The 25,466-nt window shown below is 49.5% G+C and overlaps 2 protein-coding genes across 6 annotated transcripts; both read right to left on the bottom strand.

Moving 5' to 3' along the window:
- Positions 1 to 901: 901 nt before the first annotated feature.
- LOC120734697 (ras-related protein Rab-1A) lies at positions 902 to 6,725 on the bottom strand. The gene is made up of 6 exons (XM_040033670.1): positions 6,535 to 6,725; positions 5,154 to 5,226; positions 4,936 to 5,031; positions 4,767 to 4,862; positions 3,426 to 3,557; positions 902 to 1,843 (listed from the first exon to the last, which is right to left on the bottom strand). The coding sequence occupies exons 1-6, from the start codon at positions 6,546 to 6,548 to the stop codon at positions 1,646 to 1,648; spliced, it is 609 nt and encodes a 202-aa protein (XP_039889604.1). The 5' UTR covers positions 6,549 to 6,725; the 3' UTR covers positions 902 to 1,645.
- A 1,608-nt stretch (positions 6,726 to 8,333) lies between these two features.
- Positions 8,334 to 22,144, bottom strand: aftpha (aftiphilin a). 5 transcript variants are annotated; one of them, XM_040033633.1, is made up of 10 exons: positions 21,536 to 22,141; positions 18,163 to 19,770; positions 13,725 to 13,891; positions 13,466 to 13,595; positions 13,227 to 13,283; positions 12,431 to 12,553; positions 12,068 to 12,131; positions 11,131 to 11,214; positions 10,496 to 10,619; positions 8,334 to 9,458 (listed from the first exon to the last, which is right to left on the bottom strand). In XM_040033633.1, exons 2-10 carry the CDS (start codon positions 19,732 to 19,734, stop codon positions 9,317 to 9,319), a joined length of 2,463 nt encoding a protein of 820 aa, XP_039889567.1. In that variant the 5' UTR covers positions 19,735 to 19,770; positions 21,536 to 22,141; the 3' UTR covers positions 8,334 to 9,316. The 5 variants fall into 5 exon arrangements, with proteins under 5 accessions (XP_039889567.1, XP_039889568.1, XP_039889569.1 ...); XM_040033634.1 differs by having other exon boundaries at positions 12,068 to 12,128; positions 21,536 to 22,135; XM_040033635.1 differs by lacking the exon at positions 11,131 to 11,214 and having other exon boundaries at positions 21,536 to 22,140.
- Between the last annotated feature and the right edge of the window lie 3,322 nt (positions 22,145 to 25,466).

The raw sequence follows: 25,466 nt of genomic DNA on the forward strand, positions 1-25,466 counted from the left end.
CGGAGGTCTGAGAGTGCCACAGAAGCCTTTAGAGCTCAGAGTTTAAAGGTCTTTGTGGAGGAAGATTACTTTCTATTCCGTCTTTAAGAAAAAATTAAAAAGCAGAAAGAGTTTTTACTTTGCTGCAACTTAAATGTTTTCACCGTCTTGCAGCCGTTTGGCTGTGGGGACGTACGGATTTGGAGGGAACCTGCAGCAGCACCTGGATGTGCTCCTCCTCTCGTCCCCCAGTGTTCGTACACGCAGACTCCTCTGTAGCAGAGGTTTGGGGCATCGAGCGCCCGTCCTGTTGGAGGCGCTGTCGCCTCGCTCAGTGATGGCACGCTGAGGTTTGCCGGATGTTCTTCTGACTCTGCGAGCGGTGTGCACGGCTGTACCCACAGGACCAGCAGACCAGGTTCAGCCTGTGGTGCCTGCTCCCGTCTCTGCCCTCGTGCAGGGCCTGAGGTACGTCTTGCCAGACATTTTATGAACAGGAAGCATTGTTAAAGCATTATGTGTGACACTTTATTTTGACAGGAACTTCCTGTTTATGACCCTTTAATAAAAACTGTAGTTTATGTGCAACATTTATGTTGTGTAGTGTAACACTGAGGGTCGCGGGAGCCTGCGTACGATACGTACGTGTGGTTTCTGACACTCGAGCTAACTTCAGACCCTCCGTCTGCTCGCACAGGAAGCTTCTTGAGATCTGATTGGTTACTAGGTGCTGCCCTCTAGCCTGCTCCAGTGCAGGTCACATCTGCAGCACCAGTTACCATGACAATGTTGAATGACATTAAGGTGGTTTTACCTTCATTTGTTTCTGGTTTAAGCGGCCTGAAGCCTAATAAAGTGAGCGCTGGGCGTGCCCAGGTGTGAGCTCTGACAGGAAGTAAAGAAAGACAGCAGGAGCACGAGCAGTTATCAAAGATCTCCTTCATGGTTTAATATTTGAATTTGTGCCACAAAAACGTCACGTCCGCAGCCACAAATCACGTGCTGAGATTTCTACGTGCAGCGCGTCGCCGCCGCTGCTCTACTCTGCAGATCATACATGTATGTATAAATATGTACAGTTTGGAGCTTCTTCTTCAGCAGGGCTCTTCTCCGGGCGTGGTTGTGCTGTAGGTGGAGAAACATGGGCGAAGGAACCCGTCCAGATGCAGCACATGCTTATGGGCGCGTACAGGAATGTTAGGGGGGGCGGGGTTCTCCGCCAACAACACGAGAGCGCCGAAGGCAAGAATGTGACGAGGGTCTGCGGCCTGAAGGCACGGCGTTTTCAGGGCGGCCCTGTGAAGTTGGATCAGTGGGGGGGGGGCGGGGGCGGGGCATGCATGATGCTGGTTTAAGCATGTGCTTCACTGGACGGGCTGAATAACTCGAGCTGTGAGAGGAGACGGGGGCGGGGCTTCACTGTTAAAAATGGGACACGTCGCTTTACTTTTAGGAAATTAGAAGAAAGCCCGGTGTGAGTGGGGCGAGGGCGGGGTCTTTGACAAAGGGGTGGGGCCTGGTGGAGCTGCACACACAATTACAAACCACTCAGTCTCTCTCTCACTCGTGCTGTCTCATTCTCTCTCTCTCTCTCTCACTCTGTGGTTGCCATGGTTACATTGAGACTCGGGGGAGGGGCGGGTTCGGCGTGTGGCGGTTTCGGGCCTCAGCAGCAGCCCCCAGACGAGGTGTTGACTGGCTTGCTCTGGATCTTGACGTTGGACTTCTCGGCGGCGCCGGCCGTGGCGCCCGGGCCCATCCGCTTCTTGATCTCAGCCGCCATGGTCATGAAGGCCTGCTCCACGTTGGTGGCGCTCTTGGCGCTCGTCTCCAAGAAGGGGATCCCCAGGTTATCTGCAAACTCCTGCAGAGGGAGGAGGGGCACACTGTGAGTGGATCGCTTCACTATCAAACACATGAAAAACAGCTGCAGTTCCTCTGACGTCCAGCAGAGGCTCCCGCAGTGACTCAGTCCCCTCAGACCCCATTTGTCTGTCGCACAGCTGGAACACGGGTTACTGCGGCTTTTAAACTGACGCGTTCTCACCGCTCCTTCTAAGGAAGTCGCAAAACCCGCAAACAGTTCAATTCATCAGACAGATTCATGAGTCACAGGTGTAGAGCTCAGCAGCCACGAGTGGGACCGCCGAGAGCTGAAGTGGGTCGCTCTCACGCTGCAGAGCCGTGTACGGGTGCAGGCGCCGTCTGAAGCGCGTTTGTGTCTGTTTGGACCAAAGCTATACTTGATACTGTTTCTGTGCCAATCAAAAAACAGATGAATCGTCTGGTTCCTGGAGTAAGTGATCTGCTGCCAGCTCAGCATTTCCAACGCCATCGTCGTGTTTACGGAGGGAAGAAACGGTAAAAACAGCGTCTTCTAAGGACGGCGGTCGAGAGCGCTCGCTGCTTTCAAGCAAAAGCAAAAGCCAAACAACTCCACGCTTTCCTATTGGGGGAAAAATAAAAAACAATTTAAAACATGGCAACATGGCGCTTGGTTGTTTAGGAAGACTGGGAAGTTTTAAGAGTGACAGCGGCGAGAAGGAGCGAGCGAAAGAGAGTTTTAAGATGTGAGCGATTTGGCGTGTTTGGAGTGTGTAGTTAGTGTGTAGTTCTGTTGTGTGTCAGAACAATGCTGAATGTCACCCTCAGGCCTGCAGGTATCAGGCTGTGATGTTCTCCTTTATCTTACAACGGACAGAAAGTAAAAATTAAAAATCATTTGTGTGACTTTGATGCAGAACAGCTGATTGTTCTGTAAATAGTTTGGAAAAACGCCTCGGCTGCAGTTTTAAGTAAATAGCAACAAACTGTTGTTTACAAAACGTGTGTATGGGTTTTAAAATGTACAATTTCTATTTGTACTTCAAGTTATGAAAATGATTCGTTAATGTTTGTGGTTGTTACAGTAAAATATAACTTTTTCCGGCTCTGATTTGATGTTTCCAGCCTGACCTTAGATCAGTTGTGCTGACTCAGTGTGTCCAAAGGAAACAGTAAACATGAGTTTGTGCTGAAAACGGTGACAACAAGCAAGGTGAAATGTGGAGGTCAAAGAGGTCAAATCCAAAGTAGTGACAAACGGCCGGGTTTACCCGGGGGACTGACGTGTGTCACGTGTGTGGAGCGTAACTGCGAGGAGGACCCGTGTTTTTTCTCCGTCACGCGCCGCCTTTGACATAAATATAATTCCATAATCTTCATCATCAGAGGTCAAAGGTGGAGGAACTCTCAGCACAGGCCTGATGGCACAGCGAGTGTCGGCGCAGCAGCTTCCTCCTCTTGTGCTGACTCTGCATCTGCATCCACTTACTCATGTTTTCTACTTCCTGACACGTGGCGACAGCGTGCTGATGGCTGACCCCAGAACAGTCCCTTCTATCCTAACTGACCTACGGACGCCGAGTGCTTCTGTCGCCCACTGATGGAAGACTGTGACCTCTTACCTTAGCTGTGGTGTAGTCCACGACCTTCTTCGTTGTGAGGTCACACTTGTTGCCTACTAGCAGCTTGTTGACGTTCTCGCTGGCGTAGCGGTCGATCTCCTGTAGCCACTGTTTGACGTTGTTGAAGGACTCCTGAGGACAGAGACGTGAACACAGAGCTTTTCACACCGACAGCTGCCTGCAGGGGGCGGTGTTTACTCCACTCATTTCACAGTTTCACACACAATTATGCCAAATACCCAACAGACAGCCCCTCCCTGACCCCACCTCACTTCCTGCGTGTGTTCAGAGCGCGTGCATGCTCCTGTACGTACGGTGCAGGCAGGAACCAATCCTCCTCCTCCCTGCACACCTTTGTGAATCTGTGTGTCTGACATTAAACAGCAAGTTTAACATTGGGTCTGTCCTGCATGATGGGAGCCGTCCAACAGAACAGAAACACGCCAGGTCGGCTGCTCGCTCGGCGAGGCTGCTGCAGGGCGTGTTCCTGTGTCAGGCTGCATTGTGTGTCTGAACTTGTCCGGCCGGTTTTCTCGCTGCTCTTCAGTCGCTGTGTTTGCGCTGCGAGCGAAGCTGAACATCTACTGGCCAATGAACACGAGACGGGAAGGGTCTGAAGACTGAACTTTCAAAATAAGAGCACTGGCCATTTTCCACTACGGAACAGATGAAATTAACAAAAATAATCAATATCAAGACAAGTGAGCAGGAAGTGCAAAAACGACACAAAACATCGAGATCCCGGCCCTCACAGTTAGCTTCTGAACAAGGCTTTTATTTTGGTAAGCTGGACATGTGAGAAGCAGCTCATCCCTCCTTCAGGGTGCCCCCCCTACCCTGCTCATCAATGACTGACTGGATCTGTTGGAGACTCACAGACGTCTCTGTCGCTGAAACCATCAGCAGCTTATGGAAAACATGCTGCTGATGAGCACTTCCTGTATCTGAGCAGATGTTACGGGTCAGAATCTAACTGTTTGCCGTTTGTATTTCCTTCATCAGCACCGCTAGTTGAGCTTCTGTTATTACCACCGAGCCTTCAGACTGTTTTTATCATGTGTTTGGACTGCGGGAGGGAGCCGGAGAACAAACACAGAATCCACGCAGGAAGCACCAGCTGGAGCCTTCCTGTTGTGAGGCGGCGGTGCTGACTGCCACAGATTAATATGTAGATCTTATAACCGTGTATCAGAAAACATAACAAGCTTTAAAGTGAGTGCATGCTGAGTTTTAGGGCTGCTGTCAGGTACCGACACCGTGAGCAGCTGTCCCGGGTCATCAGCCACGTTGAGCCCTGCTGCACACCACACACGTCACGCTTTGAGCGCCGTCGGCACTCACCTGGTCCGTCACATCGTAAACCACAATGATGCCGTGAGCTCCTCTGTAGTAACTGGACGTGATGGTGCGAAAGCGCTCCTGACCCGCCGTGTCCCACTGAGGAGGAAAAGCAGAGCGTCAGTCAGAGCAGAGTGACATCATCACCGCGTGTGACCAATCGTGTGCTTACAATCTGCAGCTTTATGGTCTTCCCGTCCAGCTCGATAGTCCTGATCTTGAAATCCACGCCAATGGTGCTGATGTAGCTCTCTGTGTACGTGTCATCCTGCACACACACACACGCACACACACACACACACACACACACACACACACACACACACACACAGGTGAGTCTGTGCTACAAAATGCAGTTTACCATGACAACATTGTGTCAGAAACACTCACTGCAAACCGGAGCAGGAGACACGACTTTCCGACCCCAGAGTCCCCGATCAGGAGCAGTTTGAATAAATAGTCACTGTGAAGACAGAAAATATCACCATTACACACACGCGTCACACTGCTGCCGGTCTTTATGAGTGTGTGTTTGGTGTGCATGCTCCTTTAAAGAAAACAAGTCCAACAACACACAGCTGCTTCCGTGCTGGACTTTTACTGTGGGCGGGGCTTCACACACACACACAGGAAAGCAGGTGAGGCAAGATAAGGTGTTCCTCAGGACTAACAGGTGTTTTTACCTGCAGACACTTTAGTGACACAGTTTGGAAGAACGTGTCTGAACAGACTTTGTTCAATTAACGATAACCAGTCAGATGTTGACTTTGATTAAAAACAAGGAGTGACATCATAATCAGTCATCAACATTAATACTCATATTATTCTGTTAATAATCTCCCATTATTACTACATTACCTGCTATAACACAGAATATTTAATTGTTCTGTTTTGACTTTATTTGTTACTCAAATATTTGATATGCTGACAGCAGAAGTCTGTTATTAAGTTATAAGCTCGTATAAATACACAGAAGCGACAATGATGATGTTTCAGCTGCAGTAACACAGGATGAACGAAGCCTGTGTGTGTGTGTGTGTGTGTCCTGTACCTCACACACACACATGAACACAGCAGGAACGCTGAAACTCCTGTTCATACTTTAAGTAAACAGGCTTTGTGTATCTTAATGTGTGATAATGTTCAGCAGCCCTTTGACTTGACTAAACGATCAAAGTACTGTGGATTCTGGTTAAAGTACACCGTGGGGGCTAAACGCCCGATTGGTTAATCGATTATCTGATGGATCAGCTGTTCGTTGGTGTCAACTGCAATGAAGTAACAACATATTACCCAATAACGGGCAGACTTCCTGTTTGCGGCGCATACGTCACACCCAGCCCGGTTCGGTTCGGGTTCACTGACGGAGCTGAAACCCGAACCCCGGGCCTGACACTGGAATCGAACCGAGTGAGCCGAGCCTGTGGGTCAATAACACACCCTGACCGTTAAGCTACGTAGCTGCTGTTAGCATGCTAGTGGCTAGCGTCTCTGACAAACTGTTAGCGAAATCGAAAAATCCGCCGGTTCAGGCGCACGGAGCCCGGACAACCGTGCCATTAGGTAGCCCTTTGGTGTTATATCTGAGCGCTGTCACTCGGTCTACGCTGCGTTCACAGCCCGTTAACGGAACTGAGAGACAAAGCAGCGGACGGTCATCTTCAGTCCGCCCGGCTAGCTTGCGCTTTCATTAGCTTAGCTTAGCATAGCTCCTCGGCTAATCTTCCAACTCCGCCGGAACGGTCACAGCCGACATCAAACTGACACTTACTATTCAGGATTCATCGTTGACTACAGGCTCAGAACCGTCACTGCGGTGGATTCAGCTGCAGGTCGTCGCGGATTAATCTGTAACTGGCCTCGTAGTGAAGAAAAAACACCGTTTTTTTTCTGATGGAGTGGCTAAACTGCCCGTCGCAGCCAGAACAGCATAATCGAATCAAATATGGCTGTCTCACTACCTACCCGGAAACGCCGCAGATTGGAATCATGGGTAATGTAGTTCTGTGAAGATGGGCGTTTACATGTCGTCAAGACACACAAACAAGATGACGTGTTATACTTAAAACGTATACATATATTTTTAACGTGCGCTATTATATTATATTTTATTGGCAGTTTTTGCCAGGTATACGTTGCTGTGTTGATGTGTGATACATTCGTTCTTTAGACGACCCAGCCCTGTGGTGATGAGTGGCGAGACAAGCATGAGGATTTTGGGTGTAGTTTCCGTCTGAGTGAAGAACTCTGTAAAGATGTACATTTCTTGTTAGTTATCAGTTCATTTAGATTATGTTTGTCTGTATCAGGATGACCAACTTAATGTTCCCAGGGGGCCACATTAGACGGGGCTGATGTGGAGAGACACAGTAAAAAGCTGAACTCAGTTCTGCTCAATATCCTTTTAATCTGTTAAAGTGCTGCTGGATAGTGACTGACATTTTACAACTATGTAATTACCATTTCTCAAAACAAAATAAAATTCGCAAAATTTCAGAGACTTAACTTGAACTGAAGTGTTTCTGTTCTTTTTCTTGTTCAGTGAGAGAAATCATCCTGAAAAAGTGCATTAAAGTCAGCTTCACTGTCACTGAGAGACTGTGTGTTGTTAAACTATCACTGAGAATGTTTGTTCACATGTGAAGGTAGAGCCAAACAGAACCCGAATCTTCTGAGTGAAAGTTTTCCTCTTTGAGAGAAGAATAAAGATCCAGCGCTGATGCTGACTGGACGTGCTGACAGCACCTACCTCCCTGTTATGGTCTCTCTCACTGAGTGCATTGCTGGCAGCACCTCATAATCTCAAACTCTTTGGTCATCACGCACACACAGATGCATAACTGCTTTGTGTCACACGGGAACTGAGAGTCAAAGTAAAACGTCATTAATGTCGTGATAATTTAAAATCAGTGTCCTCATATGTAGAGCAGAGACTGGCATGTTCAGTAGGCCTGGGTTGTCTCTGTAATCACAGGTCATTTTACATGCTGCCGAGTTCTTTCTTCATTATTATCAGGAAGTCCTAAAAACTCCCTGAAAAGCCTTCAGTTAATCCAAAATGCTGCAGCAAGAGTCCTGACAGGGACTAGAAAGAGAGAGCGGATTTCTCCTGTTAAATCCAGAATTCAAAATCCTGCTCCTCACATACAAGGCCTTAAATAATCAGGCCCCATCTGATCTTAATGACCTTGTAGTACCATATCACCCTATTAGAGCACTTCGCTCTCGCTCTGCAGGCCTACTTGTTGTTCCTAGAGTATTTAAAGTAGAATGGGAGGCAGAGCCTTCAGTTTTCAGGCCCCTCTTCTGTGGAACCAGCTTCCAGTTTGGATTCAGGAGACAGACGGGATCATATAATTGTTGGTTTCTTCTCTGTATTATTTTCTTCACCTTACAGCATTGAGCACCTTGAGGAGACTGTTGTTGTGATTTGACATCTATAAATGAAACTGAATTGAGAAGTTGAATAAATCAGCTGCTTTTGTGCCTCTGGATCTGCCCCGAGCTGAACCCTTAAACAGCAACTTCACACCAAACAGAGGAGGAGCACAAAGGAGGCGAGGCAGCAGCTTTTCTCTTAAATTAGTTTAATTTGTTGTGTACACTAAAAGTCAAATTTACACAGTGGTCTGAAAGAACCTGGGCATGCATGATAACCTCCCACAGGCTCTCCCACTGATTCCTGTCCCATAGGAACTCCCCGTACATTTACAGTCCATAGTTTAACTGCACACAGTCTAAAGCCACAGTGAACTATGATTACATCCATTTCATCTTTACAATGTGCAAAATCCTCCAGGCTCGGCCGACAGTAGTATGAGCAACAGAAAACAGACCGATGGAAGCAGCCGTTGGTCCCTTCGTTCCCCTCCGATGCGAGCGGCCTTCAGCTCGCCGACGCTCGAAACAGATCGTCCCGTTTTTAAACAAAGTAACAACCGGAACGTCTGATGGCAGACGCGCCGGCGTGAAGAACAAAAACAGACGAGCGAGGGTGGACAGGATTATTTTAAAAAGCTTCATGGAAAAAAAAAAAACAGATTAAAACTGAAGGACGAACGAAGACGAGGGGACGAAACACTCGGCGGGATTCTGCAGGCAGTGTGGTTTCAAGTCCATAAATAGATTCAGATTTTATATATACGTATATAAATGTATGAATTCACAGAAACTTCCACTTCAGTTTGATTCAGCTTCCTTCAAGCTCCGCCCCCACACGTGTAAAATCAGCAGGAATCAAGGAGCCCATTTAAAAACAAAAAAAAACAAAAACATTGAATCCCTGATTATTTACACACACGACAACAACACACACACACACACACACACACCCGACACGGCCTGAACGCACAAATCCCACTTCCTGTCAGCTTTACCACGTCCTGCCCCTCCTCCACGCCGTGCCCCACCAAATAATGAGAAAAGCTTCACTTTATCCAGAGAAATAACTGAAAATCAACAAAAAGCTAACTTAATTAAAAAAAACAAGAGCTTGATAAAATGGGCGGGGCCAGCAGAGTGAGCAGGTGATGTCTGGAGGCGTGGCCGGGGCTTCAGTCTGGCGTGGCGTGTGACCCGAGCGGCGTCAGCGTGGCGGGAAACATCAGCACCTTGGCCTGCATGAAGGACAGGTCGGGCAGCGCCGCAATCACTTTGGCCGCCTCCTCGCTCAGATTCTCATCTTTCCTCGGCTTCCTGCCAAACAGGAAGTGACCAGTTTTTTAAAAGCATGAACATAACATTTGTAGTTGATGACATCATCAGTGCGCCACTGACACAAACTGTTACAAACTGCACCCAGATCAGCTGAGTGTGAATGACCTGCATGTCTGACACACACACACACACACGCACACACACGCACGCGCACACACACGCGGGCGCGCACACACACACACACACACACACACACACACACACACACACACGCGCGGGCACACACACACACACACACACACACACACACACACACGCACACACACACACACACACACGCACGCGGGCGCACACACACACACGCGGGCGCACACACACACACGCGGGCGCACACACACACACGCGGGCGGGCGCACACACACACACACGCGGGCGGGCGCACACACACACACACGCGGGCGCGCACACACACACACACGCGGGTGCACACACGCGGGCGCAAACACGCGGGCGCACACACACACACACGCGGGCGCACACACACACACACGCGGGCGCACACACACACACACACGCGGGCGCACACACACACACACACACGCGGGCGCGCACACACACACACGCGGGCGCACACACACACACACGCGGGCGCACACACACACACACACACACGCGGGCGCACACACACACGCGGGCGCACACACACACGCGGGCGCACACACACACGCGTGCACACCCCCCCTTTGATCCACTTCACTCCAGGAAACCTCACCAAGTGCATTCTGGGTAAACTATGTTTGCCTTCGCGCTGTGATCATTTCTGGCTCACCATCACTTTCAGGCCTGAGCTGTCAGGTGGACGTCTGCTGAATGTGGATCCACGCCGGAGCGCTCAGAGATTCACGCCAAAATTCACCACAGTACTTTGAATTGTTATTCCACTTATATTTAGCCATAGCCAATCATAGTTGAGCGTCAGCTGTGAGGTCATTCCTCAGGAGTTCCACCTGCAGCCGATCCTGATTTCATGCTTTCACAGGAAATTGGGGACAAACCAAAGCGCTTTGACCTCTGACCTGGTGGAGGTGCTGGTCTTCTCCACGGTGGACATCAGGCGGGCGAAGGCGTCGGCCATGCGGCTCCCGGAGCTGCCGGAGTCCAGCTTGGCGGTGGTCAGTTCGAATAGCTCGGGGTCGACGCCTGAAATGCAGAAGAAAGATCAGGGAGGCGGAGCTTAAACTTCACCAACAATCCAACAGTGAGAAACTCGGAGGAGGCGAGCCGGGAGCTTCCTCCTCGGAGGTTCGCACCCGCACAAAAACGGTCGTGCTTGGCGTGATTAAAAGAGAAACTGAAGGAGTGGAGCAGCTGTGAGGCGTGTCCGCCGCAGCGATCCGTTCTGAGATCAGCATGTGCTTAAATGGTGAGCACCCGGCGGACACGCCTCGCTTTCTGCTGCCTGCGGGACAGTCACATGACCTCATACCGACCTTCCTGTGCCGACCGCCCCACACACCAGCATCAGTCAGGACATCATTCATGATTTTAAAAATCTGAGCTGGGAAGCAGTCACGTGACTAAAATGACATTAAAATTAGCACCAGGATCAAACCTCGGGATGGTCATGTGACCCGGTCAGGAAGCACGAGAGTGCGGTGAGTGAGAGGAGCAGATGGAGGTTAATTCAAAGGAGGAGGATGCTGGAGCTGACCTGGGATGGAGGGTGAGCTGCTGGAGCCTGAGTCCTCCACAGGACCAAAGAAGTCCAGGTTTAAGAGAGACGAGCCTCCGCTGGCTGCAGAGCCGGGCGAGCGAGGTTAACGCACACAGTCAGAGAGAGAGAGACACACATGCAGCAGAATCAGTGAGAGAAACCGGAGACGATCGTTTCCACATGCAGCAGATTTCATTCACTTCTCACAGTCTGCACATGCTCAGTGCACCGCTTCACTGAAGCCCACGACGTTTGGACTGTAGCAGGTGGGAGGAGCATTTAGGACCGCGTTATCCAATCAGAGCACTTTGCTCTCACACTGCAGGCTTGTTGGTCCTAAAGTATTTAAAATTAGAATGGGAGGCGGAGCCTTCCGTTTTCCTCTGAAACCACAGCAGCTCCAGCCTGCTGAGTTACTGATGCGTCAGGGACTGCAAACCGCTCTGGAACCCTACGAGGTGACCTGAACACGTACGTGCAGGTCAGGTGGCACACCGACCCCGCAGAGCGTTGACGCAGCACACACGGGAAGACCACACGTTATGAACACATGACACAGCAGCGCGGCGCCGCAGTCAGCCTCTTATGGAGGTTATCAGACTTCAGCGAGCGTCACTGATGGCTGACGCAAGGAAACAGCAGCGAATGAACTTTCAAAATAAGAGTGAGGGGACGGTTCACCAACAAAGACATGGCATCATTGGGCGCCCTCTGACATCTGTGACTGTGGGCCACAGCGACTCAGAGTCAGGAAACAGGAAGTGACTGATGGTTGTTTTATACACAGAGCGCCTCCTGGTGTGTGATTGGCTGTGAAGTACAAACTGAAGCAGCTAACAGGAAACACTACAATAAATAGAGGAAGTGGAAGAAGAGAAGAGCTGTGAGCGGGAGAAGGAGGAGTCAGTGCGGCAGAGGCAGCGGGGTCACCTACCATCAAGCGGGTTGGTAAGGCCACTGCTGCTCCAGTCGAACTGGACGGGTGGGAGCGCCTCCTGCTGGAGGAGAGGGAGCAGGTCAGTCATGTACCAGGTGTGTGTGAGAATCATGTTTAAACACAAGGACACGCCCACACGTGGGAATGGTGTCAGGGTTAATTCCTCATGTTACATATGTCAAGCTGTTGTTCGCCCTCGTGACGGCGAGGACTTCACCTGTCATCGCTTAGAGGAAACGACGTCAAAAAGTCAAAAACAAAGATTCAAACTGTGGCAGTCAGCGTTTCTCACTATCAGCCAATCACATTGCATTTGAATCCTGCTCGGAGGTCACCTGTCGGCCCGCCTCCCCGTCTCACCTGGACCGAGTCTGTAGGACAGGAGCTTTTCTCAGGTACCAGCGGCGGCGCCTGCGCGATTGAGGCGATCATCTCTGCAGCAGAGACGGGCTTCACGGGCTCTTTGGTTGGCTCCAGCATCCCCTACACACACACACACACACACACACACACACACACACACACACACACACACACACACACACACACACACACACACACACACACACACAAACTCCTGTTTGGGTCTCGAGTTTCTAACTTAAGTTTGGACGTTTCTCCAGAAAACCTCAAATGACAAACGCGTTTAAACATCCTGCAGCGCTGCCTGTCGGCCTCCTCGTAGATGCATGGATGGTACAAATGTGAAAGTCTGTGATGTTTCATTTACTGCAGTCACGAGATTTTCAGAAAACTTGACCTCTGACTTTTAGGTCAAGGTATCAACTTCATCCTGCGTCACATCTCAAGTTCCCAAACGCACGTACCTGTCAGCGTTTCACAGCTAGAAATGAGAATAACTGATGTTCCTGCCATAATGAAACTGTCTGTATCACCACTGTTCCTGTTCTCAAGTTCCCAAAACTTAAAGATCTTCATCTTGTCCTGAAATCAAGCAGGAAGCAGTTTTCTGTGCCCCTCCCTCCCCTGCTTACATCAGCTGATCAACAGCTGATCCTTCACAGTCACTGTGGAGCTGAGCGCTTATCTTTATTTACCTGCGGTTTTAATTTAGCTGTTAGTAACATCTTAAACGTGCTGCATGAGTAAACCTGACTTTATGTCGCTGTAAATAGAGTCTGTTGGATGCACTCACCAGGCCGGCGGCGTACATGGGCACGATGACCGGCTGCTTCTTCTGTCCCGTGAACAGCTGAAACATGGAAATCAGACTGATTAGGATTCAAACCTCGAGCGCAGCTGCCGCCTCAGCAGGAACGCCTTTAGTCATACCAACAAATGACCAGGAACCATCTTTTATCTACAGTCTATGTTGAAGAGTATCTGGGCGGGGCTAGGAGACGACGCATTCAGAGGGGAGCAGCGTGTACTCACGATGTTTCTGGTGTCGATGCCGAGGCAGCAGAGAAGTGCTTTGTTGCAGTGGGAGCCGCCCCACTGGTATCTGAGGCCGAACGCCTCGTGGATGTCCTGAAGCTGCGTCCACACACCACCGTACATGGACCTGTGGCAGCCAATCAGACGCAGCGGAGTCAAAAACAGGGTTCATGAGTGGGAGCAGCTCTTAATGGAGCGGGTAGGGAAACACCTATGGATCACTCATAACCAGGAGGTTCGCTGAGGAGACCCTCACCTCTTGCATGACGATTTCTTCTCCTCCCCCTCCTCAGCTCCGGGGTGTCTGTCCTCAGGAGGCTCCAGGACGGCCTTCAGGGACACCACCTGGTCCTCCAGCAGTCGGGTGGCGCTCTGAGGGAAGCTCACCTGGAACAGCTTCTCCACACGGCTGAACAGCGATGCCTGCAGAGAGACGGCAGCGTCAGACTCAACTTCACAGTCTGGGCCTGACTACAGTTAAAGGGGCGCTTCACCCTCAGGTGATGGTGCAAAGAGTCCAAAGGGCAGAGCTGCTGGTTCTTATCTGCTTTAACCTTGTGCTGTACGAGCCCACAGTGAGACTGGTCTTATTCACACTGTCATTCCAGTTTGCAGGTTTTTAATGGTTTCATTGTTATTATGTAACAGCTGCTGTGGATTTAAGTCCCTCAGAAATGGACAATAAACATCTGTCTGTGCTGATAAAGCGACAGTCTGAATGACTTCCCTGCAGATACTTCTCGCTGCTTTCAGTAGGGATGGGTACCGGTATCATGGCACCGGTTCTGTCATAAACGGCAGTAACCAGACCGTTTAAGCACCGGCACCGTGTCAAAAGTACCGGTTTGGCACCGGTATCGGATAAAACCTAAACGATACCCATCCCTAGCTTTCAGTCTGTGTTGTGTTTACTGACTTTACATGTTTCTAATATTAAACTTTTATCACTTTGCTGCTGTTTAACTCACAGAGGGGTCGATAAACTCTGGGCCAACTTATCGAGCCGCTGTCACGTCGTGACTGGAATCCCCAGTCTTCCAGTTCCTTGGAATTCAATCAGCTGATTTGAGTTTGTGTGCCAGAGGAGGAAAATAGGGGCGGTCTGCGGCGTGGACGTGGACACTACTTTGATTTTTATTGGACTACAGGACGAGATAATGAAGAAACAACCGCATTATGCTGCTAACACAAGCACCTGCACAGACAGCATGCTAGTGCTAAGCTAGCCGAGAGCCCAGAGTGATGTTAAAGCTGAACTTCAACAGTCTACCTGTTCATGTTTCTACAGTAGAATCACCATGACGACCGTGCTGGTTTCCATCTTTGCTTGGTGATCATACCTAAACACTAAGAGAACGATCACGCGTGTCATTAGCAACTACCAACCTCTGTACATTTTATATATTTTATTTATTGTTTACTCTATTTAATATGTAAAATACACACACACACACACACACACACACGTAGAAAAACATATTTAGTACTAGAGATGGCACGATACCACTTTTTTATGTCCGATACCGATATCATAAATTTGGATATCTGCCGATACCGATATGAATCCGATATAGTGTTTTTTAATCAACAAAACTGTTTTTTTAAATATCTTGCTGCATTTTGTATAAGTTCATACTCAAGTTTAAAACAACAACTACACTAAAGCTATTCTGTTATACCTGTATGCAAAAAAAAATATTTCATAGTTCAGCAATACTGATCAATCTAATAAACTTAAACCTGCACCATCCTCCCTACTCTGGTATTTTAAAGAGTACTTAGCGTAAATATTAAGCAACCTAACTAATAGGGTTCCAACTCCCAGCAACAACAAAAATAAATAAATAAAAAATAGGGAACCACCCCTCACGCTCCACCTCATGATGCTTAATCGACGTAATCAACCTTAATTTGATGCAGTGTGAAAAAAAATGCACAGAAATCAATTATTTTTCAAGAAATATTAAATAGATTCAACATCTTTCTTCAACAAAATTGCAGACTGCACAGATGGTACCTTCCCAAAGGAAAAAGTACTATAGCTTACTAGGGTATATTAGACTTAATAGTCACTATATACAGTAATTGACTTCTATTCATTTTACATCAAATTAAAACTTTGGGTGTCAGATAATTATTTATTAAAAGCTAGACATTTTAAATGAGAATAAGAAAGAAAAGTATGTCTTTGTGCCCCCTTTTCCCTGTTAATGCCCTATCGGCCCCCCTGGCTAAACTTTGCTAGATCCGCCCCTGCACAGTTACCAGCGTCAGCTACGTAGAAAAAGATCCTCGAGTAGAAAGTAATATTAAATACATTCTAACAACAGCTGATCAAGCTTAAACGTGCTGCTGTTGTTCAGCCGCTGGTTTCCTCTTTCTGGTGCAAAGTGGGCCAAACGCAAACAAGAGAGACGGACTCGCGACAGAAAAGCCGATCAGCTGATCGTTAAGCAGTTTCATGATTGAAGTAGCAGCAAGAAGAGGCAGTCGCTTGTTAAGCTTAACGCAGGAATGCTTTACAAACACTCAGAGATGGACTTACACACTTGCTTTACTTCTCTCGGGGATAACTTTGTCGGAGATGAAATGCCGGGTTGCTAGCGAAGCTCCAAATGCTATCCAGACCACCACAGGTCCGGCATGCCACAGCCGCTCTATCACGTGATGCATACTGCTCCGACGTGCTAACGTTCTGAGGTGAGTTACGGCGTGTTGCAAGTTTTGTGAGGTGCTTTCGTGATATTTAATGGATCGGATTACATTTTTTATTTTTCTCCGATATCCGATCCAGTAATTTAGGTCAGTATCGGACTGATACCGATACGTAATATCGGATCGGTCCATCTCTATTTAGTACACACATCCAGTAATGCATACACTCTTATATTGTACATATATTTATTACCATCCTTATATTTTGCTTGTTTTATGTTATTGTATTTTTTGCACACCTCTGTTGCTTGTGAAGCTCGCACACAAGAATTTCACTCGCATGTGCTGTACCCGTGTAGCTGCACACGTGATGTGACAATAAAGGTGATTTGATTTAGCACAGAGCAGCGTGTTGGTGTGTGGGGCTGTGACCTCATGTTGTTAAACTGTGATGATGACATAGGGCTGCTCAATTAATCGAATTTTAATCTCGATTACGATCTGGGCTTTCAACGATCATTAAAAATGACTGAGCCGATTATCAGCCCCTCCCTCATGCTTTACTCTTGCGCTGCTCCCTGTGGCAAATCGAGCGCACCTCTCTGCGTTTCGAACATGTGTCACAACAATTAAGAGGGCCCGAGGGAAGCTCGGAAAGCTAAGCAGAAGTTATTTGGAGAGGAGAGTGACTGCTGCTGGTTGAAAAGAGAGGTAAAAAAAACTTCAGTGGTGTGGAAACATTATGGGTTCAGTCAGACGTGGATCAAGTGGACACAGTGTGTAAACTTTGTTACAGTGTCGTAGCTGCACCACAGAGCAACACTGCAAAGTTCACTAAACATAGATGTTTACATTTTTCATTTATTTCTTATATTGCAAACATTTGCACTGTGATCAGTATTTGCACTATTTTATATTATTTTTTAAAGTCATTATTCAACACATTGTTATTGTTAAATAAATATCGTCAAATAATCGAGATCTCAATGTCAGTGAAAATAATCGTGATTATCATTTTTGCCATAATCGAGCAGCCCTATGATGACACAACGAGTTTCAGGACATTTTATGGAGAAATGCAGAAGTAATGAATTAAAATGAAGTAAAATACTGAGTTACTTTGAAGTACTCTGAGTAATTAATGACATTTCTTTGAGTAATGAGCCAACACTGAGGGAAATCCCTCCAACGTGCACAAACATGTGACCCACAGCAGAAAGTCTTTGATACGCTGCCGAGTCTCAAACAGGAGCCAATGAGGAATCAATCAGTGATATTGATGATGGAATCAGAAACGCTAAATTCCTATCACTTCCTGTCCCTACAGGCGCATGATTCGAGATGTTGACCGACCTTCCCACCTGACCCAAACCTGCCATCCTTCATCATCATCATCAGTCTGAGCTCACCTGTCCACATCCACAGGAGCATGCTCAGAGTTTAGAAACAGCTCTACCTTCATCCCGAGGAACCTAATGACAGCGGCGCTAAAGCCTCACACGGATCCTCTTAAGGAGAACTTAACCCGAAAAGTTCCAGCTGCAAACTATTTTTTAAATTTGACAGATATTGCAGATCCTGGATGAAGACATCCTGGATACAGTGTACAAAGTACGTGGTGGCGGCGGTCTGCGGGCCCCTCCTACTGTGTTGTTCGCCTGCCAGCCACAGCAGAAAGTGCTGAAGCGACACGGAGCGCCGCGGGTCTGCAGCCTGTCTGAGCGCTTCATGCTCGGGTTTGTTTAACTCTGTGAACTCTGATCCCAGAGTCGTGTGTGTGGACGACACATCTGCACAGCGGAAGTGTGTGAGTCAGCTGGGTGTGAGCAGAGGAAGTGGAACAGATTTAAAGCTTTCACATTAACTTCCTGTTTGGGTTGTGGACAGCACATCGTTATCATGACCTTTAAGACAGGAAACGTGTAATCCTGCTCTAACTGGATCAGTGTGATGTCACAGGTTTCTGGAGTATCTCTGCATTTTAAACATGGGAAACAGAATCATGTCCCAGTCCTCCCAGTGTGCCCAGTGTCCCTTACCGGCTGACTGTCAGTGCTGCTGGGTTCTTCGCCGACCGCAGGTGCTTTACTCTCATGCCACTCCTCCTCCTGCTTCTCCTCTTCCACTCCTCTGCTATCTGCAGGAAGTGAGACGCTCGTCTCAGCGCTGAACGCCGCCCATGAAGCCCCCTCTTCCTCCTCCTGCTGCTGCTCCCCGAAGGCGCTCCACCCAGCGTCGCTCTCGCCGCCACCGGCCGAGCTGAAATTCCCAAAACTGTTGCTCACAGGGAAGTCGGCAAACTTTCCTCCCTCCTCCCCCTCGTTTTCACCCGAGTTAAATTTGGGGGAGTTGAAGTCGCCAAAGTCGTCTTCTTCTTCTGTGTTGTCCTTGGCGGTCGCAGCTTCCTGCGCCAGAGCAGAACTCTGTAATCCGACCGGATCGTGCTGAACCTCCAACTGATCGAAGTCTGCGAAGCCTTGAGCGCCGAAAGAACCGGCGTCTCCGAAGTCCCCGAAGTCTTCGTCGCCGTCTTCGGCCATCTGGCTGTCGTCAGCGGGTGTGGCGGATTCCCCCTGGAGTGGGGGCGAGGGCACCGAGCCCGTGGTGCTCACGTCGCCGTACTCCTCCAGAGCGTCGGTGGACAGTGGACGGCCAAACGACGTCTCCGTTTCGGTCTCCGTTTCGGTCTCCGTCTCGTTCCCGGAGCTCTTCTCATCCGATTGCCTCGCCTCGCTGTCTCCGGTTGTGTCGGGCAGGAGCTGCTTTTCACCGCAGCCGTCTACAGAACCGATGCTGTCAGCTACATCCGCCCTGTTCACGGCGAACAGTTTGTCAGTGCAAACGGCCTCTGAGGCGCCGCAATCTGCCGCCAAGGCCACATCCCTTTGTCGAGAGTCAGCATCCATGTGAGCGCGCCGGTCCGGCGTCTCAGCGGGGACGCAGAGGGACTCTGAGCCGAATGCGTCGTTTTCAGTTCTGTTTGTGTCCCTGACATCGTCCTCTGAAGTCAGTCCCTGCTCTACATTATGGCTGACGCCCGGTGGACAGTGCGAGCTCGCCGTCTGGTCGAGGCGTCCGTCAGCATCGGAAAAAGCAGCAAAGTCTGCAAAGTTGTCCTCCGGGCCTCCGGCACTGCCCGTGTCCTCGGGGGACGTTCCTTTTATGCGATCATGGACAGAATTCTGGGAGGAAGGACTTCCCTGAACATCAAACCCGTTTGTGAGCACCTCGCCGCCGTTACAATCCGCGGTGTCGCTCGCAGTCAAGTCCACACAGCTGGCGAGGACCTTTTTCATCTCAGTTCTTTCTGAGGCACTCGCCAGCACGACACCGTTCGCCTTTGAGAGCTCATCGCTGCGGCTGCGGGCGCCATTCGTGGAGCCATGGCTGAAGCCCACCACCCCTCTGCTGTTGATCAGCTCCGGCGGCGAAGTGGCGGTCAGAGCCTGCGTCTGGTTAAAAGTGGTCGGAGTGTCAAACTCTGAGAAGCTGATGCTGTTCGGGATGCCAGAGAAGGTGCCAAAATCTCCGAACTCATCGTCCTCTTCCTCAGCGCCGTCCTCCATGGGTGGCGGAGAGGAGGAGTACATGCGGATCACGTCTGGCTCCATGACTCTGCGGTGATCGAAGAATCCTCCGGGCTATACCTGAAAGAGCGAGAGAACGTCGTGAGCAGCGAATCACAGGACAAACATTCAAAAATAAGTAAAAAAACAGGAGCGCGCTTCATCCACGTGGCGAGGAGCCGAGCACGCCTCTCAGCAACACCGATGATCTCCAACGAGAGGCTCGAGTCACAGCCCATCGAGTAATACGAGCCCCGAGAGTGCAGACGGCGTCAAAGCGACGGCGAAACACAGCGTCACAAACACATCATCGACAGAAATGAGGAAATGAAACCCCGCCCTCCTGCTCTGATGTCACTGCTGCGGGATCACATCATCACTGCAGCGTGAACATGAAAGCGTGTCGTTTGAATGAACACGATAGAAGTCGACAGGTGTGGACACAAACGCCTCTCACAACACGGAGCATCAACCTGATGTTCAGCACCGAGCTTTAAACAGGAATCTGACTCATCACTAATAATCTTATTTATTTATGTGATTAACAAAAATGATGATGTCAGAAACTATATGACTTTATTCTGCTGACATCAGTTCTGATCACACACACACAGCTTTCACAAATGTATAAGACAATAAAATTTTTGTCACTAAATAAAAACAAATACCATTTTTAAAGTAACCTGTCTCCTGTCTTACTTCTGATTTCAGCTGTGCGCTCTCTCTCGCCCTGTGACCTCTGACACCTGGCGTGTGGGGGCCTGATGTCATTATTTCTTTTCATTTACTGTATTTGTGTGCTTGTGTGCTGTTGCTTGTGAAGCTCGCACACAAGAATTTCACTCACATGTGCTGTACCAATGTACCTGCACATGTGATGTGACAATAAAAGTGATTTGATTTGAATCACGTTTCCAAATCCTGATCTGAAGAGAGCACAGACCTCAGCTCTTTAAAATTTCACTAAGTTTGGACTGAAACAACCAGCCAGGTAAGGAAACACCTGAGTTTCTGATGAAGGTACCTTCCTGCAGCTCTGCAGGGGAAGTCCCTCTCGGGTTACCTGCTGGCCTGGACGGCCTGTGTTTGTGCTGTGACCGGCGGTGGGCGGAGCCTACCTGTGTTTGGTAGAGCTGAGCTGGACTTCAGGTATGCAGTCCTGATAGACCAGTCAGCCGAGCGCGAGCCGTTTAACCCCTCAGACCCCACAAACGGTGACGTGTTAACGTCAGGGCAGGTAAACATGTTTAAGATGGGTTTACCTGCGCACTCAGCGGGTCACCTTCAACAGGCGCTCAGCCTCCTGACAGTTGTTCCAGTCCCAAACTCCACCTGACACTGAGCCCCCCCCCCCAGCAGTCTCACCTGTCTGACGTCAGTGCTTAAATTGCAGCTAACAAGCTAACGTAGCAGGCTCAGTAAACTCCCAGGTAGCTTAGCAGGCTAAACGACGGAGGGCTGAGAGTTTGTCCCGAGCAGAACCGACTTGTCTGAGCCCAGCCCGAGCTCGACAGGGAAGCTAGCAGGACAGCTCGGCGGCTAATAGCAGCCCGAGCTCGGCGGGACTAGCTCGGTCAGCCTGTGTGGAAAGCTGAAGCCAGCTCGATTACTATGCTGGTACTTTACCGGGCGGCTCTGCTGGCACACAGCGGCGGTACACAGATAAACACAGGCCGGGGACCCTTCAGGAACGAGTCGGTTTGACGTTAGCTGCCCCTGCTAACTGCGCAGCTAGCTTCACCAACGACAACAAGCCAAGAAGCAGCTGAGCTAGCATTAGCTTAGCTTAGCTCAGCGTTTCGTGTGACAACAACTGTCTCATCCCGAAGGAAAGAGCCGGGCTCACCGTCAGAGGCCGCCCGCTGGCGTCCATGGTTCGGTTCCACACGGGCTGTCGTCGGAGCGGGACGGCTGACTGTGAAGCCCGTGCTGAAGGTGGAGTCCGCCGGCTGCTGCTGCTGCCCTGCCTCACGATCACCCAGCATGCACCGCTGCGTTCTGCTGCTCCACAAACTTCCAGGTGGAACAGGTGGATGGATGTAACTGAGTACTCATACTCATGTACACCAGTTGGCCGCTTGTACTCGAGTATTCCTGAACCACGCCTCTCTCCCAGCACTTTTTAAAATCAAAACTTTATTTCTTTAAGTGGAAACCGCTGTTACAAACTCCGCTGAGCAGACCTAAATATGAAAAATAATCGGACTGGGCACAAGTCCAAGCTGCCTCAGAGCAAGAGGAGGTCCACCTGGACAGGTGCACCTCTGTGGCAGAGCTGACGGAGAGAGACAGACAGATGGCCAGTTCACATTCACACCTTTAGTCAGTTTAGAGTCACCTGTTAACTCGACCCCACTAACTGTTTGGACTGTGGGCGAGAACTCACACAGGAAGCACCTGCAGAACAACAATATGTTGTGTGAATGCACCTTTCTAAAGTCCCTCCTCAGTGATTTAAAGCACACGTGTGTCTAATTATTCGAGACGGGAAAAGCGCCTCAACCATTAAATTCGAGCTGGTGTGCGCCCCGGGGTCTGGCATGAAATAAACCCGACACTTGGATAAAAGGAGGCTGAAGTGTTCGTATACTCAGCCCAGCTCCACACTGGCGTCTCCCACACTGCTCTTAACCTGCTTCTGCTCAGCTGTGCTGAGAATCGTAACAGCGATGGTTGGGACAGAACAGATTCGTCTGGATTTCAAATCTTCTCTGTTTTCAGTGATATAACTTTAGTAACAAGCACCTCATTCTTTTCTCTCTCTCTCTTTTGCCATATTTTCCAGGTAACCTATATTTGACAACAGCTTGATAAAAATAAATTCTGTTTTTGGTGTCACCCCAATATTTTTAGTGGCCACCCCTATGAAAACATTCTGGAGGCGCCCCTGGCCGTTCTGTCTGCTGACCAGCTCTGACGTTCAGGATTCGTGTTTGGACTGAACCTGCTCAGCAGAGCCACAGCTGACAGGTATCTGGGAGGTACCGTGTCTCTGCACACCTGTGCACACCTGAAAATAATGTGAGAAAACTCCAAAAAGCCCACTCTCTCAGTGTTTGGCTGTCAGGGTGTCAGGACGCAGTGTAAATAAAGCAGAATGCAAAGACTCACAAATCTCATGATATGTGATGTTTGATTCACAGAACACTGAAATCATATCAAATATTTATACATTTTCCTGTTTCATTTCATTTTGATGGCAGCAACTTTAAAGAAACAGCAGGAGGAACATTTATCAGGTGAGCTGTCAGCAGGTGGGTCACATGGTCGGGTGTAAACAGACCTCCCTTAAAACTGATCTGAGGTCAGACCCGCCCAGGCATGGACGCCGCGTCCTCTGGAGCGCTGCGCAGAGTACTGACATCAGTGTGCTCTCCGCTTGTGCAGCCACATTTTTAATATATAAAAGGAGTCAGTGTGTGTAGAGGTCAAAGGTCATGTCAAAGCTGGGAAAGGTTCTGAAATCATTTATCTTGGCAGCTTCGTTTGTGTGGTGGGGGTAGGCTTTAATCACAATCAGAAAACTTTATTGATCCATCCATCCATCCATCCATCCATCTTCATCCGCTTATCCGAGGTCGGGTCGCGGGGGTAGCAGCCTAAGCAAAGAGGTCCAGACCTCCCTCTCCCCAGCCACCTCCTCCAGCTTGTCCGGGGGAATACCAAGGCGTTCCCAGGCCAGCCGAGAGATATAATCTCTCCAGCGTGTCCTGGGTCTGCCCCGGGGCCTCCTCCCGGTGGGACATGCCTGGAACACCTTGCCCAGGAGGCGCCCAGGGGCCGCCTTGCCAGATGCCCGAACCACCTCAGCTGGCTCCTTTCGATGTGGAGCAGCAGCTGCTCTACTCTGAGCCCCTCCCGGATGGCCGAACTTCTCACCCTATCTCTAAGGGAGAGGCCAGCCACCCTTCGGAGGAAGCTCCTTTCCGCCGCTTGTATCCGCGATCTCGTTCTTTCGGTCACTACCCACAGCTCGTGGCCATAGGTGAGGGTAGGGACGTAGATCGACCGGTAAATTGAGAGCTTCGCTTTTACACTCAGCTCCCTCTTCACCACGACTGACCGGTGCAGCGTCCGCATTACTGCAGCCGCAGCCCCAATCCGTCTGTCGATCTCCGGCTCCCTTCTCCCATCACTCGCGAACAAGACCCCGAGATACTTGAACTCCTCCACTTGGGGCAGGAACTCATCCCCGACCCGGAGTGGGCACTCCACCCTTTTCCGGCTGAGAACCATGGCCTCAGATTTGGAGGTGCTGATCCTCATTCCCGCTGCGTCACACTCGGCTGCGAACCGCTCCAGTGCGAGCTGGAGGCCCTCACCCGATGAAGCCAACAGAACCACATCATCCGCAAAAATTTATTGATCCCTGGGGGAAATTACTTTTCGTTACAGTGCTCCATTACAAACAAGCATTAACAGAGACAGACAAGACACTAACTAAGAATAGCACAATATATACAGCCATATATATACATAAAAGTCACTTATTAATAAATAGCTGAAAAAGAACATGTGCAAGAAGGGTGTAGCTGTTGCAGTAAACAGTGTGTTAGGTGGAGGAGTTGTACAGGGAGCCACAGGCAGGAATGATGTCCTGTGTCGTTCAGTGGTGCATTATGGGTAATCTCAGTCTCTCACTGAACGTGCTCCTGTGACTGACCAGCACGTCATGGAGTGGGTGGGAGGTGTTATCCAACATTGTCTTTATCTTGGACAGCATCCGCCTCTCCGACACCACCTTGAGGGAGTCCAGCTCCATCCCCACAACATCACTGGCCTTACGGATCAGTTTATCAAGTCTGTTGGCATCTGCGACCCTCAGCCTGCTCCCCCAGCATGCAACAGCATAGAGGATCGCACTGGCCACAACAGACTCATAGAAAATCCTGAGCATTTTCTGGCAGATGTTGAAGGACCTCAGTCGCCTCAAAGAATAGAGACGATTCTGGCCCTTCCTGTAAAGTGCTGTGGTGTTTTTAGCCCAGTCCAGTTTATTGTCAATGTGAACTCCAAGGTATTTATAGTCCTCCACAATGTCAGCACTGACCCCCTGGATTGAAACAGGGGTCAAGTGTTTCCTGGTCTTCCTGAAGTCCACGATCAGTTCCTTGGTCTTTGCCACGTTGAGCTGCAGATGATTCTGCTCACACCACGTGACAAAGGAGTCGACCACAGCCCGGTACTCTGTCTCATCATCCCTGCTGATGCATCCAACCACCAGTCATCAGGAAACTTCTGAAGATGGAGGTCTCTGTGCAGTGGCTGAAGTCTGTGGTGTAGAGGGCGAAGAGGAAGGGGGAGAGGACAGTCCCCTGTGGTGCCCCTGTGTTGCTGATCACCTTGTCAGACACACACTGTGGGAGACGTACATATTGTGGTCTTCCTGTCAGGTAATCAACAATCCAACAATCTGCTGTGAGCCCTCTACCTGCTTCCTGTCAGACTCGGGCTAGCGTCATGAGCACTTTACTGTAAAAGTTAACATCAGTTATTTGCTTTTTAACATCTGCTTTTGGACCCAGCTGACTTTGTGCTGAAACAGAGACAGCTTCATGCTGTCACCAGCAATGATTTCATCTGCCTCTGTCTGCAGGAACTGATGTAGATTAACCACGTCTGGTCCTCCGGCCTCCACGGCTGTAGCTCGGGGGGTGGAGCAGGTCATATCCTAATTGGAAGGTTGGCAATCCAGTAATAACATACATGTACACAGCTGTTATATTTTAATCTGACCGAGGCCAACAGATAAAAGTCTAACAGTATTTATTTAAGGG

The sequence above is a fragment of the Simochromis diagramma genome, unplaced genomic scaffold (genome assembly GCF_900408965.1).
Source record: "Simochromis diagramma unplaced genomic scaffold, fSimDia1.1 OVJJ01000571.1, whole genome shotgun sequence".
Classification (NCBI taxonomy): domain Eukaryota; kingdom Metazoa; phylum Chordata; class Actinopteri; order Cichliformes; family Cichlidae; genus Simochromis; species Simochromis diagramma.